Here is a 15,588-nt window from a genome sequence, read left to right as displayed (position 1 = left end):
AAAAAACATACTGGCTGGTTAATTTGCTTCTGGAAAAACCGGCCCTGGTTTCGAGTGTGAGTGTGTTTGTGCTTGGGTCTGTCTGCCCTGCAGTGGAGCAGTTTCCTGTCTAGGGTGTATCCTGCTTTTGCTTGTTGCTTGCTGGGATAGGCTTTGGCGCCACCTTTGACCCTGAATTGGAAAACGCAAATATCAAGAAAGCCATCCAGAAACAGGGTTTTGCCAAAATCTTTTCTGTCCACCAGATGGCACAGCAGAGTTCATTTTATTCTCTGACCTCATCGGTTGACGTGGCAACACACACTTTTAACACTACAGTTGAAGATGTATGCATTAGGATAGTTACAAAAATTAGAAAACAACAATTTCTATCATCTCTGATTGTTCTGCTACAAGATACAAATTGAGAGTCAGCTTATGGTAACCATTTGACATAATGCAATTCATGAAAAGTGTAAATAAACACTAACGAAGCAAGCAACATTCCCAAAATGCTAGTGGTGCAAAGAGAACTGTGTTTTGCACATATAGTAACAAAACTAATTTATTCTATATGGTTTAATAGGTTTTTATTGCAAAACACTGTCCACTACATACTTAAATAAAAAAATCAATATGATATATGAACAGTTCTGTATTTCAATTTCAAGTACGAGGTTATTTCTCCGATTCAAGTGACATTATCCTTTGGTTGAAATGAGAGCTGACAGGGAAACGTCTTCACTGTAGAAGTGGAGTAGAACATGTAAGAGGGTGCATTTTAAATACTGTATATCGTTTCATAAGAAACACAAGATCTTCAATGTTTGAGCAGAAAAAAAGCTCCAAACAAGCAGCTATATAACAGGATATAAGTCAAAAAGCCTGTATTAATATCTGGCTCACATTTCTTAATTAAATTGGTTACAACAGCTAAACATAAGTTATTTGGTGTACAATCTATTAGTGAGACAAGTATTGTACTATATTTTATAATTGGGAAATTTACTGAATGTCACTGAACCAAGAAATTGAAAATAAAGCAAAACTGTAGTGTTACACTAACTGGTATAAAACATCACCTTTTCTAAATTGTCATTAATTTTAACTTTAAGTACAGAACAATTCAAATGTATAGTGTTTACATTCCATCCGAACCTTCCCTTACATGACACATTGTTAAAAAAAGAGGCTCATTTTCTGAGATCATCTGAGGATAGAAGAAGTGATTTTAAGATTTTATTCTGTCATTGGTTTTCAGTCCAGATGTAGAGAATGCCGTTCTTTGCCTCTGACCTCAATGAACATCACATGGCTGATGTCCCATACAATCTCACCTGCAGCCACTGTGTGTTGTGACAGAGACATCAGCTGTCAGTATAAGATGCGATGGAGGTATCTCTCAGGGTCTCGTTTGGCTTCCTGCTTGACAGCACCACCCCTGTTTCTGAGAAGGCTGGCTGTCTGCTGCCTCTCCAAACCCAAGTGCCTGTCAGCAGGCGGCTTGTCCTTCTGGCCAGCAGAGGACAAGTCTGCAGTTGTGTCTGTGCAGCTGGAGCTTGTCAACTCAGTCTCCGATTCTCCCACATCATCTTCAGTGGTCCTCCCTGCAGGATCTTCATTGATTCTGGGGAGAGAAGATCATGCATTGCTCTTTACGAAAGGGGTTTTAAGTTAAAAAAAAAAAAGTGTAGGGGAAGAGAACGGCAGATTTTGTATTCTGAATTTGTCGTATTTCTGCAAGAGTATTCCTCTCCCACTAACACAAGAAAGGGTTACTTCATACAGCTTTAGAAAAAGTCTAACCTTTCTTAAAATAAAACACTTCCCCTGCCAACACTCTACAAGAATCTCTTACAACGTTTAATGCTACATATCCCAGTGGTGTTCCTATAACCAATAATTAAACCAATTATACCATCATGGCATTTCAGTCCAGCTCTGCAGTCAAACCACTGAACAAAAGTGACCTTGTCTAGCTGCATTGCCCATTCTGCACCACACCCCAGTAATCACCCAAGAACAAGAGATCCTCCAGTATCCGTGAATTACAGTTCTGGAAACAGGATTAGCTCATTTTCTTAGCGCTTTGCTCTGAAGAACTAAATGCCACAGCTGCTTAAAAAAAAAAAAAATCAGCTTCTGCTGCCTTTTCCCTGACCCCGTAACAGCTATAATAGCCCTGTGTTTTCCGTCTTCTTCTACACCAGCAGCGTCAGGCTGATGAGAAGTGGTTTGCCACAGTGGCGAAAGAGAAAGGAAATGTGGTGGAATCAGCGACTTAGAGGGGGACCGGGGCTGCCTTACCTCAGATGCCCAAAGGCGTGGAGCCACTTAGGCCCCAGAGCCCCCTCGGACCCCCGCTTGCTCCTGCGGCTCCTCCCTCTCAGCCTGGTGAGCGCCTGCGCCAGTCCCGCCGCGTCGCTGCGCCCCCACACCAGCTGCGCCCGCTGCTCGGCCTGCTGGTCCCCCGACCGCCGGAACAGGCGCTGCAGCTGCCGCAGGTGGACGCCCCTGAAGATGTCGGGGGAGGCAGCTTTGCGGCTCCGGCGCCCCGACAGTCTCCAGAGCTGCGAGGGGCTGGCGGGGGCGGCGGCGGCCGGGGCCGCAGTGGCCTCCATCCCGCCCTGCAGGACCCGAGCCGCGGGCCGGACACCCCCGTCCTCCTCCGAGCTCTCTCCGGGGCCGAGCCTGAGCCTGCAAGCAGTCGGCGCCATCAGGAGCAGCCCCCACGGCCCCAGGGCCACACCACCACTCCGCCGACAAGCCGGGCGCACTGCCAAACACGCGCTCGGGGATGACCTTCAGATGACAAGCGGTTCATGTGAGCTGGGGAATGAAAGGGCGCATTGATAATGAGCTACACCAAACAAACGGAAAATAGAGCCTCTATTTTAATTCATTTCTTAATAAAAGTGGGAATTCCATTCTGCTTAATTCACATTTACGATGACAAATATAAATTGAAACATAGAGGCGATATTCTCCGAGCTGTTTGCCTCTTCTCGTTGGATCTATGGGCCCCCGTCTTGGGTGCCTGGTTTTGCGCAAGTAAACAGACTGAATGTGTCACAGGTCTCTTACAGAAAACCTCGCTGTTCCTGACGGAGAGGGATCTTCATTGTTATACCACATTTAAAAGAAATACAGCCTTAAAAACTCAATTCATACGGTACATATCCTTCTCATTTTTGCTTTGGTAATTTTCCTGAAAAGTCAGTATTTGTACACCTTCCTATACAGCTTTATCCTGGAGGTGTTTTGATATATCTTTTGAATATATGATGATATTCAAAATATAACTATTTTCAAGATATAGTATTCCAAATATATTTTGAATATCTGTTTGAAATGTACTACCTGACAGAGATAGGTGTATTTATTCCGAAATTATGGGAACCACTATTATGGCGCATAGACAAAGGCCACATAACCAACTGCATGGCTCGTTGGAAAGTTGTTTGAAACCAACAGAATGTGAAAACTGTGCAAGGCTCCGAATAGTTTTTCAAACCACTGCGATGGCCGCTCAGACAGTGGAGCCAATAGCAGTCAGAGATGATGTGTGTTCTACAGCAGGACGCCGAATTTCACACATAATAAAATACAGGAAGCAGGTTCATCATCACTTTTGCAAACCAGCCACATCTGTCGCACTTTAAGTGTTATGATAATGACATAAAATAAAACGGCATCAACCACCCAACCAACCAAAGAAAGGAATCCTTAGACACCCAAGAAAATACACAGATGTTGTATTTTCTAAGTAGGGAAGTTTTTTGAAACAGTGATAGGTCTTGTATTTCTGACAGTGGCTGAATCCTGATTAAGATCATATCATCTGCATGGTGAGAGTATGGATACCGAGTTACCACTCCCCCACTACACAATCACACAGTGACTCATTCCAGGGTTTCCTTCTGATCTAGTGCCATGTGCATCATGAGAGGATAAGCCACCTGTTACGTACGCATGGCTGACTGAACACATGAAAAGAGTGATGCACACTCTAGCATGTAGCTATCCCTGTCTGAGTATCTTCTGAAAATGATGACTTCAAGAAAGTCATTATATTTAAAAACATATAGCTGTTTATAGATGGATGTTATATTGGACTCTATTTAAAAATCTATCCTTCTTTTACAGCGCAAATTCAACTTCTCTCTTTGATTAGTACATTCTGGGCCTTGTATGCAAAGCATTTAGGCATTTGAATCCCCATTTGTTTCTATGGATATTGAAGTAGTTCGGGTGGGGAGCTGCGTCAGCAGGCGCAGGCTGCAAAGGAACAAGTGACAGGTTTATTCCAAGCTGAAAAGAGAAGAAAGAAAACAACGTTTCGGCCATGGAGCCTTCTTCAGGTGCGAGAAAGAAAGGGAGAAAGCAAAGGTAATGGATATTTACATAAAGTACATAAAATACATGGTCACAAAAGTTTAACTCACAAAATGTTTGTATGTACCTTTTTTTGCAAGATCTCACATTTGATTTACATCTCTGTATTACTCAAATGTTATTTTTTTATGTAACAAATAGCATTAAAATATTTTACTTACTTGAGGCCTAATATTTGAAGTCAGAATCCTCCAGAATTGCAGGCACAAATATACAGACACACAAATATCTGAGCTGGGATTTTTGCAAAACATGTACATTTGCTGAAACTTTGCATTTGTCTAGCATAAAACACCTTTGTGTAATCCTAAAAAATATATTTTAAAAAACAAACAATCCCAATTACACTTCCCAACAGAACTGGCAGAGAAAGGTGATGTCACACACAGGATACCCAGCTGCAGAACTTCAGTGTTTTGTTTAAAGATTTGTTTTTTTTTGTCAAACAAAAAACACCAGAAGGACCACTCCTGCGATGAATGGGGCTGTGAAAGATCTGTTCTGAGCTGAAGCAAAGACAACAGCGTGCCTGTGCTTCGTCTCTGACTAATGTATGTAAGCCTGCTTAAAGAAGAACAAAACAGAAACAGCACACCAAAGCCCATTACTGGGCAGATGGCCTGAATTAGGTCTGTAACTAAGTGACTCTTAGTTACCGTATTTATCAAAGACTGGGTGTGTGCACATGGTGTAGTATGAATGTACCGCACCAGACGTACCTCAGGATATTAACCCACACCTCACCAACTCTGCTATGGCAGTTGTTGCCCCAGTGATTTCATGTTCGGGACAACAGTGCAGTTTGCACTAAATGGCCTTCCTGTCCTCTTTATAGGATGTGGGAGTATGGCGGGTTGTCACGAGTAAAAGATTCTGTGACATTTCCTGTCAAAAGTACCAAAGGTTTACGTAGTTCTCCATGTATAAAGGCTACGTCCATCCCTGACAATATCTTGGCATCAACGCTGCAGAAGTGTCAGTGCAGATGAACCATTAACTCCAGGTCCTGAGGGCCTACAGATTCTGTGGCTGTCCCTCCATCTCCATCTTAAAATGAGCTTTTTGGATAAAGGGGCAAATCCCTTTTGACTCTAATCAGTTACTAATAGAAAAATAACCTTAAAAAAAAGATCGTGGTCCTAGGACTCCTTTGTCTCTTCGGCTGTTCTAGGTCTCTTGAAAGCTGTATCATCTGAAGAGCTGGAAGAAGCTGTTAAATTGGTCCAGTTGAGTCAGTGATCAGCTGGTCTACCTCTTTAAGAGCCAAGCTGCACTGAAAACCAGCAGACACTGCCTTGACTACAAGTGCCGTGCAACTGCAGGGCCCTTTGCCCATGAAGAGTTGTTAATCCTTCCCTCACAATAATGTGGAAAAAGTCAGAGATCGGCCGAGTGTGCATTCGAGCTGCTACGAGCAGTTGTAATGTACTGATTTCAATCACTTCATGTATTGTATGACTGCTCGGAGCAAACATTTTGTAGAAATGTAGCTGAAGGCGACACAGAAGCTTGAAAACGGCAATTGTTTTGGGAAAGCATATATCTGAGAATTAGCTACAGAATAACCTAACCATTCACCTTGCCTGTAAACTTCCAGTTGCACTTACAGAGCATTTCTAACGACGCTTGTTTTTTTCTGTCCTGAGCGCTACATTAGCTATCCTGGTGGCTCTGCTGGAATAATTCACTCTATTAGGGGGATCTCAGCAGCTCTACTATTGAAAAAACAACATAACGCAGTGAAGTGACTCGAACAGGCAAAAACTAAAATACACGTATTTTAGAGACAGAACTGTATTTTTAGAAAAAAAAACAGTCAAAATACTTTTACTTGCACGATTTATTACCTCAGCACGACGTTGCTCTTGAAAAACAGAAGCCGTCACCTCATGTAGCTCCTTCAGCTTTTTCTGCCCGCTCCGTACAGCCTGACATTGCAAACTACAATAGGAAGGTTACATTTCAGTATTCATCCCACCCTGCAGGCGTACATTAACAGTGAGCAACAGAAACACGGCCGTCTCCGCCCATAAGGCTGGATGCAGTTTTTCTGGAGCAATCCGAAACCGACAAAGGCGTGGCAAGCCGTTAACATCTGCAGGGCCACGTCGCTGCTTTTAAAGCGTAATCCCTTACTGACGTCAATGCCCAGGGCTGTGAGCTCAATTGGGGTTGCAGTACTGTGAAAAGAGCCTTCTCTGTGGCCGCGGGGATAGCTAAAATCATAACGATAACCCCCCCAGACGCGTGTTTGCGTGCTTTAGAGTTTCATTTTTTTGACCCCGAGTACAAAACGTTCCGCACTTCACACGACGAACAGCAGTCTGGCGCTGTCAACGTCGGCAGCGGTCTGACAGTCACGTTTACGTTTGTAACCGTTCATGTTTATGCAAAGGAAGCTCCTGTAGTGTCAGAGCTGAAATCAGGCTAAAGACATTTTTAATTAAAATTGATTTACAGCTGTAGATGTATCCTTGCTGTTTTATACTAATTACAGTTATGCGTTTTACATAAATGTTTTGTGGTCCGCTGACTTTATTACTCTGTTCTTGAGTGAAGTAGAGATTGTACTGTGGCTGTTTTCATGTGAAGTGATCTATGGCAACCTGTTGTTTTAAGATAAAATTTTTGTCCGAAGAGTTTAATCCCACGGAGATGCTGTGGAGTGACTTTAAGAATGATGGTATAACAAAAAAAAAGTCTAAATTGAGTACAGCATAAAGACCCGGACTTGTTAAAAAAGATAAAACATTTCAGGAACGGGTCTTAAAGTAAAGGCGGGACCATAAAAGTATTTTCTCTCTTGTTTTCAGCATGGAATAAACCTATTACTTGTTCCTTTGCAACCACCAATAACGTTCGGTGAAGCAGAATATTTGCACGTTGTTTTTAATTTTATTCATGTTTTTGTAAAAAGTGGGCCAATTATGAAAACGTTTTATGTTTAAAAAAAAGAGTTGAGGTTTTGCGGTTTTTAAAAAAATAACCCAGTCCTTTGGTTTGCCAATGCATATATATATACACACTGTATATATAATAATATATACATTTTAATATGTAATATTTTTTATTACAGTCAGAGAAATATGCAAGACAATAATCCTTCTCCGGAGAAATGCCGTTGTTTATTTAACGGTGATGTGCAAGGCAATCCGTGTCTTCTCAGTTGCGGTACTGTGGTGATTTCTGGTTTTACCTAACCTATTAACCTATAAACGTGTAGGGTGGTCTCAGTGCATTAGAGTTACTATAGTGCTTCCTTGTTTTTTTTTACAGAAATGTTAGAAAAAAGAAACATGCACAATCAGTAGTTATTTATTTAAATAATTTAGCACTGAATAGGTAGAATATGAGAAATATTATTAATTGATTCAGTATTACCCTGTCTTCTAAATACAAATTTACATAAACCAAACTGTTTTGTGTAAAAAAATAAAGTTTACTACTTACAACTGCTAATGTGTTAGTATTAGTTGTGCAAATTCCCCTCAAAAAGTGACCTTCTAATTTCAGTGTTAAAAAAAGTACATTTAAGACCAGAAGAGTACAGAACCTTTTTGTTGTTTTGTTTTTCATTTTCTAAAAGGGCAGATTAGAGCAAAGCCTGGAGATGGACAGAGAGACTGTTCTTCGTACACTCTGACCACAACCTCCCCCTTCCCCAGCTCTTTGTTTCCAAAGAAACAGCAAGGGAACCATTTGCTCAGGGGAAGGAGGAGGAGAAAGATTTAAATTTCAAGCCTGCCCCCAATTCCACGCACCCTAGTCCACCCCTTGAAGAAAAGGAAGGGAGGGGATGCACAGCTTAGCAGCAGCTACAGAGGAAACGGAAAAGACGAAAGACTGATTTCAAAACCCTGGGGCTAAAGATTTCTCCGACTGTCTTCCCTTTTCACCACAAGCAGAGCCTTTTCCCCCCAAAGCGGAGAATATTTCAGAGATACCACCATGCCTCCTCAGCAGCAGGTGAACAGGACCAGCCTGAGTGTCAAGAAGGAGTTCCTCAAGAGCTTCATTGGGATCCTGAGAGTCCTACAAATTCTTGTGGGAGCCGGGCTGTGGATCACTATCGCTGCCAACAAGTATGAGGGCTCCATCCACTTCGTCCTCTTCGTGGCTGTGCTCTTCTGGCTCCTGACACTGGCTCTCTACTTCGTCACACTCCTGGACAGGCAAGACTTTGTGCCCTTCCTGGGTGGAGATCGCTGGCTGCTGAGCAATACCTTGCATGACCTGTTAGCCACGCTACTGTTTTTTGTAGCTCTGGGCATCATGATCTATAAAACAGATAAGAACAGTTTCTGCAATCTGGAGCTCTACAAGCACCTTTGCCTGTATAAAGTATACCTCACAGCCTCTGTGTTCTGCTGCCTGTGTGCTGCTGCCTATCTGGTCTCAGCCATTTACGGTTCCTGCAGAAAGTGCAAAGGAAAACAGACGGTGTTCTGATGTCATTAAACAAACAAGGCATGCTGAGAAGGGGGTTACTAGACTTCGTAAGCACCTCATGGAAACAGAGGGAGAGCGGACCAGAGAAAGGCCCTTCTTCAGATTGTGTACAGTTGGCATTTGGGAAAAAATGCTTTTCTTAAGGTGGAAACTTTCTTTGACTCGTATCACAAAGCAGGTTTGTTCATGTGTTTAGTATTTTATTTTTTTTTAATGCGTAAATTTGTTTTTTAATCATTTTTGCCGACCTGATTTATTACATATTTGAGTTCACGAGGCCTGTTACGATTTGTGAAAAAATTAGGCAACAGATGAGTTAGAATAAGTAGAGAAAACATGTTTGTTTCTGGTCCAGACATGCAAACATGTATCTAAATGCGGTATCCTGTATTTCAGTTTGTATTTTTATTGTAAAATATGGACTGTTTTAAACACATTTAAATTACAATGATGATTAAAAGTGCTTGTAAATGAAGATTGATAATTTAAAAGATGCTTCTGCAGAAAATGTATTCCACAACATGTAACATGTTTTCCAGTACAAGTGCATTGCATTTTTCAGTGTCTTTCCATTCCAGTGTGTCCTGTTAAAAGACCTATCATTACGTAAAACACAAACACCTGTCTCAAAACATTATCAGGCAAACTCTTTGTCTAGCACCTGTGAAGTCCAGGCTTAATCTGAGATTACCTTTCAGACAACACAAGCTTATCTAGAGGTGTAGTACAGAAATGTATGGTATTTTTAGGAACAGACTGGTCTGCTTATCTACAAAACCTTTTCTGAAGTATGATCACACAGTGCACTTGAACTTTAACATAACTCAAAAACAGCAGTCCATTTCAAGTTTTTCTCACACGTAGCACTGAATTATATATGCAGCTTCTGTTACCTCTGCAGGCCCCATCAGATAGCTAAGTTTAATATAGATGAAGTATAACAGAAGGTATAAGGAGTCTGGGGAAAGCTCATTCTAAAACAAAACAGCTTGTTGCAAAGTTGGGATAAAGGCGTTAAAGGTGTCCTTGCAATTGTAGCAACGTAAAGTGATAATCAATCAATTTGGACATAGGAAAAAGGAAGCTTGCCATTGTTCAGCAAGGAAAATGTGTTGTGTGTATAGAAAATTCATTTTACTAGTGTGATCCAGTTTTGAAGATCGTTGATTCAGATGCTAGTAAGAGTCATTTCAAAGAGTCCACCTTAAGAAAAGCAAGAAATGGCCTTTGTGGCCGAAGAACTGGGTGTGCTTTTTGCATCTGGGCAGAAGACAGACCAGTGGATTCACAGTGGCCATGTGTCAATCCCATTAAGTCAGCTCAACCCAGATGGTGCACATTTACAGAAACAGTGTCCCCTGCTGTGCTTCAGCCCGTGCTTCATGGTTTCCAGCTCTCCAGACAGGCCACAGGAGGAATTACTCACCTCAGATTCGGCTTGTAGTGGTTAATCCTCACCCAAGATGGAGTATTAATTCAAGACAAGTGCAAGGCAACTAAAGGAAGGATTCTTTTACAAGTATTCTTCAGATTGCATGAAAAGGACACAAATCTGCTCTTTGGACTGTCAAGAATTTATCCTCAAACCAGAGGGTGATATATCCTCCCCATAATAACCTTCTGTGTAGTTGATTTGTCTTCCTCTATTCCTCTCGTGTGTACAATCCTGAACAAAGCTTGCTAAACTGCACGATGCAGAGCCGGATCACTTCACAGACAGAAATCCTGTGAATTCAACAACGTGACATTTACCCCTTTTTTCCCGAAGACTTTTTTTTAACACTGTGCCGGGGGCTGCAAATCATACATTTGTCATGACGACGGCATCATCAATATTATCGATATATAAAACAGTTCAATAATTGACAGACATTGGCTAAAACGTTTTATGCTGAGTATTAAAATCATCAATTCAATGAGTCATCTGTACTGCAGTCTCCTGGAGCTCCTCTACAGTTAGAAGATCCAAAGCAATAAGGCAGCGTCCAAGCTGAATTTTAAGCACAGTTCATTTTTTGCATTTGTGTAGTTCCTGAATTTCTGAAAGAATTCCCTTGCTACAATCTTCAGTTTCCAGCTTCCCTCAGGCTCTTGGTACTGCAGGCTGGTGGCAGCTCTGGAATTTGCCAGGGCGGTAAGCAGGAAGAACTCCTCTGTAATTAAAAAGCAAGCGTGGAGAGAGAAAGGAAAGACTATTTTTAATTTTTTGCCAACGTATTTGCATTCCCTGTGGAAAACATCGAAACGGTTTGCTCCTAACAACATTTGCTTCATTGATTGAAGGGGCAAAAATTCAGGCTTCTTAATCTGTTTGCTGTTCGTCAAAGACCGGGCTGAATTAAACTGACTCAGAAACTGAAGTAAACATTAATTACAGGTTAAATCAAAGCAAAATCTTAGTCACAGGTGCCTTTAGCTGTCTGAAATGTAACCTCAAAGGTGGCTCATGCTGGGTGTCTACAATGAAATAGATTTAGTCATGCGAGTAGATTAAAATTCCAAATACAGAACTCTTGATTCCACCTTGAGGATTTCATTTTATTTCTAGAAGAACACTTTTATTTGAGGGACAGATAAAAATCGAAGAAAAAAAGTTATCTAAAAATACACCGCTTGGTTATGGTACTGATATGTAGTATTCTGTAAAGAGCGTAAGAGGTTACAAAGGTTACAAACAAGAGGAGGATCTGTGGCCCATCAGGTATGTTTGGTTGTTAGAGGTGGGTCTTGAAGGCTAGCTTTGGCACCATTGCTGAGTGGCTTCTTCTTGTTTAAAAGGACATTCCTGTTCTCTAGTCCAGCACACTAGACTTGTATCTAGTATGATACATATCTAGTTCAGGTGGGGAGCTGCGTCAGCATGCGGAGGCTGCAAAGGAACAAGTAAAGGTTTATTCCATGCTGATAAGAGAAGAGAGAAAACACAGCATTTCGGCCGTGGAGCCTACTTCAGGTGTCACACCTGTAGAAGGCTCCGCGGCTGAAATGCTGTGTTTTCTTTCTTCCCTGTTACATATCTAGACTTGTATCTAGTGGCATACCTTCTTGTATCTTTGAGAAATAGAGAAAGCAGTGAATTATCTAAAGGATCATCTAAACATGTAACTCATTGATAAAGTTAATATGTGAGGAATGGGTGGTACAGTGGTTAACATTGTTGCCTTGCAGTGCTGGGACCCTGGGTTCAATCCCTAGGACTCTATTGGTGTGGAGATTTTTACTCACGTGGGCTTCCTCTGTGCGCTCTGGTTTTCTCCCACAGTCCGAAGACATATTGGTAGGATAACTGGCTTCTGAGAAAAACAGGCCCTGGTGTGAGTGTGTATTTGTCTGCCCTGTGATGTGACTAGTGTCCTGTCGGGGGTGTATCCCGCCTTGCTTGCCAAGTTGGACTCCAGTGTCCCTCCAACCTTGTACTAGATGGAACAGTTGGAAAATGGTTGGATACCTTGGGAATGAAAGCTCTAGAATTCATGGTCACATTTCATTCCAGGAAAGAATTTCGGGATTGTGAAAGCTGAACTAAAACACAGACAAAAAGGCACAGGAGATAAAGTTGCCAGATGTATTGTAATTTGTGTTACACCATTCAACCATATTTAGCTGCCTAGTTCACATAGTATGAAAGCAAGCAGCTTTGAAACAGTTTTGGAATTTTGCTTTCATAAATAGGATGATAAAGCATGCTGAAATAGTAAAGGATTGAAAAAATAAGAACAGAATTACAGTTACAAATGGAAATCAAAGGTACAATATTTAAGCTTTATAACTGAAATTGCATTCAGATTGTTAGGTTAACAAAGTCTCCAATTCATCTCACGGTGGAGATCCTCACGTTTCTTATCTTTCTTATTAATGAGACATATTTTCTGCCTTATGTTATTCCATCTTTTCTCTGTTATTGAAAAGAATTAAGGTCTGACTTACTGCTGTGTTATAAAAAAATGCTGAATTGCTGCCAATTGTGCCACAAGTATTGTATTTGCTGTTTGTCTCTTTGTCTCACATGTCCTTTTGTTTATATTTCTTTGAGCAGATCCATTCATATTTTTGTTAAATAAAACATATTTAGAAACAAAACAAGTTGTACTTCAGCATCTGAGACTTGTGATTATGTCGTATTTACTAATATTAACATTTTTGCTCCCAGTAATACATGGAATGAAAAAAAATGAGAAGATGGCTAAAAATTGAGTAAGGGTTGCGGTTCATGGAAATGTATATACAGTATATTAAGTACATTAATTTTCTAGCTTACGTTTAAGAATTGTCACACCTGGAGAATAAATGAATTGTTCTCATGTTATTTGGTAGTGTACTATTCGGCCAAGTCAGTGCTGAACATTATTAAACTAATAAACATGGTGAATCACACTAGACTGTTAGCAACTTAGTGAAGCAGTTATTCAGCTTTAAAAGACAAAGTCTTAGGGAAGAAAAAAAAGATTATATGCACTTTAAATAGTAAATTATTGTAGGGTTCCACTTCCCCCCAGTGTTGGGCCACTGCTGTCATGGAAGCAGGGAACCTGCGATTTAAGGGACCAGTTTGACGGATCGACCCCACCCAGGAGACCTGAATCTTGGGGCTGGATTTCCTTTGGGGGTCCCAGGCCCAATTAGACCTCCATCAAGGTACCGTTTGTCTGCTAAGGGGTCCGATGTGAACCCTCAGCACTGTGTGGTATGCAGAAATCATCAACCAGATGTTGGCTCCTCTCCTTCCACACCTCCTCTGCCAGCAAGCCCCTCATGCCCACTCTTGTCGCAGGCAGACACAGTGGCAACGACGCCCACTGCCACCCAGAAGGACATCTGTTCCACCTACGAAGGTGAGCCCAGCAGTCTCTTGTAATCGCAGGCAACTCCCAGGGCCATCCTAGGGCCAGGCCAGCACCCAGTCCTTAGCTTCTGTTCAGCTAGGGCACTCCACAGGGGACCGTACCTCACTGCTGCAGAGCCATGTCTTGGGGCCAGTAGGGGAAATGACACTCCGCCTTGACCCCTGCTGCCAGGAAGCACGTCAGCACCTAGGGATCAAGAAGACCCAGACTACCCCCCTTCACTTGCAAAGAAGGCCTAGTGGAATGCTTTAATTGGATCTTGGGATTCCAGCTGTCCCCTGTGGTCAGCTAGCATCAAACTGACTGAGACAAGCTGCTGCCTCTGGTGTTCCTGGCCTGTTGCATGGTGGTGCAAGAATCCACTACAATATTTAGGCAAAGGATTGACTGTTCCAGCTGCAGGAGACAATTTGGGTCTATGGTGCCAGAAAAGTCAGAGGCCTCTGTCCCAACCTCTAAGCCAATGGATGGGGCCCCTCACAGTGGAGCTATGTAGTGTTCCTCTCTGCTGGGTGTTAGACTGTGCTGTTACCCCCCTGCCCTTTCACTCTGGCAGCTTCTCCTCCCCCACTGCTCCCTGTAAAAGGGGGACACCCCTAGCTTTCTGTCTCTTTCTCTTTTCTACCACATAGTAAACTACAGAAGACTGCACTCCCCCTTCCTCTCTGTACCCCTAGCTAGTCTCTCTGCCAAGTGAAAAGAACAGTCCTGTAAATAAAAGGGTAATAAACCCACTGTCTTGTGAAGCTGCATACCTGCTCTCTGCCTCATCTGTGTGGCCATCCCACTACTGAACCAGGTTTGGGGCCGAATCACCACATTCTACATGGTAGGTTGTACACCATTAGCTCCAATGTATCTTATACAGCCTTGAAAACCCATCAGAGAATAATACAATTCTCTTTTGCCATTCAGTCTATCTCTAGACAACATACAGTACTGAAAACACAGTGAAAACACTTGTGGAACCACCAGAGCTGAATGTTGATTTTCTGCTACTATGTTCAAAACAAATCACAAGTGGTTTTTAAGAGCGGTGGGTGGGCAGACTATTACAGACTTGGCCAGGATGAACGATGGCCTCAAGCCATCAGCTCAATTCTGCATTTAACCAGAATATCATGAAATGACAGTGAACCCGAAAACTGCTTCATGTATAACACTGAAGGTGAAAGAAACATGTAACTCTTGTGAGCAATTGTTGTGAGTGTACCTTTTGGGAAGAAATATTTATGTAATACTCATCATGACGATCGCTCAATGATCACATCACATCATTCCATTGTTTTTAAGCATTGAATACAGCCCTGACCCTCCAGAAGTTAACGTAAAACATTCAACCTATGCTTATCTAACAGTCATCATCTAATCAATCCAAACTGTCTTGTGAGAAAACATCCCCTAATTACGGTAATGACATCGAAACAGCTTGTGTCAAATTTGGGCAGCTTGTGTCACAATAGTGAATAATAATGTTTCACAGTAGTGGCAATCTGCAAATACTGCAGTCAACTCTGTCACCTAGCAATTGTAAAGATTTTAAAGACCCTCGTGCACTCAGAGCCAACACCACATCCTCAGACCAGCACAAGACGGCTTAAAGAAACTAACAAGGTATCACTGTCTATTTCAAAAATGCACATTACAAAAAAACAGTGCACCCTCACAGTAGAGCAGGTCCAGGTGGAGTTTTGGTAAGAAAGGAAGTCTTGGAAGAGATGACATATCTAGGTTCCTGCACGTTGGTATAAAAGATAGGGTGGAGCCATGGCTCTGTGCCTGTGACTGGAATGTTGCTGGTTTAAATCCTGCAGCTGGCAGAGGAATCCTACTCCGTTGGGCCCCTGAGCAAGGCCCTTAACCCTAACTGCTCCAGGGGTGCTGTACAATGGCTGACCCTGTGCTCTGACCCCAAGCTTCT

The 15,588-nt window shown here is 42.1% G+C and overlaps 2 protein-coding genes across 4 annotated transcripts; one reads left to right on the top strand and one right to left on the bottom strand.

Annotated features, from left to right (window-relative positions):
- Nucleotides 1–217: 217 nt before the first annotated feature.
- On the bottom strand, nt 218–6,479 carry avpi1 (arginine vasopressin induced 1). 3 transcript variants are annotated; one of them, XM_088634433.1, is made up of 3 exons: nt 6,222–6,479; nt 2,287–2,781; nt 218–1,606 (listed from the first exon to the last, which is right to left on the bottom strand). In XM_088634433.1, the coding sequence occupies exons 2-3, from the start codon at nt 2,694–2,696 to the stop codon at nt 1,354–1,356; spliced, it is 663 nt and encodes a 220-aa protein (XP_088490559.1). In that variant the 5' UTR covers nt 2,697–2,781; nt 6,222–6,479; the 3' UTR covers nt 218–1,353. The 3 variants fall into 3 exon arrangements, with proteins under 3 accessions (XP_088490559.1, XP_088490560.1, XP_088490558.1); XM_088634434.1 differs by having other exon boundaries at nt 2,287–2,676; nt 6,222–6,477; XM_088634432.1 differs by having other exon boundaries at nt 2,287–2,808; nt 6,222–6,476.
- A 948-nt stretch (nt 6,480–7,427) lies between these two features.
- Nucleotides 7,428–12,906, top strand: marveld1 (MARVEL domain containing 1). The gene has a single exon (XM_088634430.1). It carries the CDS (start codon nt 8,323–8,325, stop codon nt 8,821–8,823), a length of 501 nt encoding a protein of 166 aa, XP_088490556.1. The 5' UTR covers nt 7,428–8,322; the 3' UTR covers nt 8,824–12,906.
- Nucleotides 12,907–15,588: the final 2,682 nt, after the last annotated feature.

Source organism: Lepisosteus platostomus, chromosome 6, assembly GCF_059453375.1.
Source record: "Lepisosteus platostomus isolate fLepPlt1 chromosome 6, fLepPlt1.hap1, whole genome shotgun sequence".
Classification (NCBI taxonomy): Eukaryota; Metazoa; Chordata; class Actinopteri; order Semionotiformes; family Lepisosteidae; genus Lepisosteus; species Lepisosteus platostomus.
The sequence above is the reverse complement of the archived record's forward strand: the minus strand, read 5'-3'. Positions and strand labels throughout refer to the sequence as shown.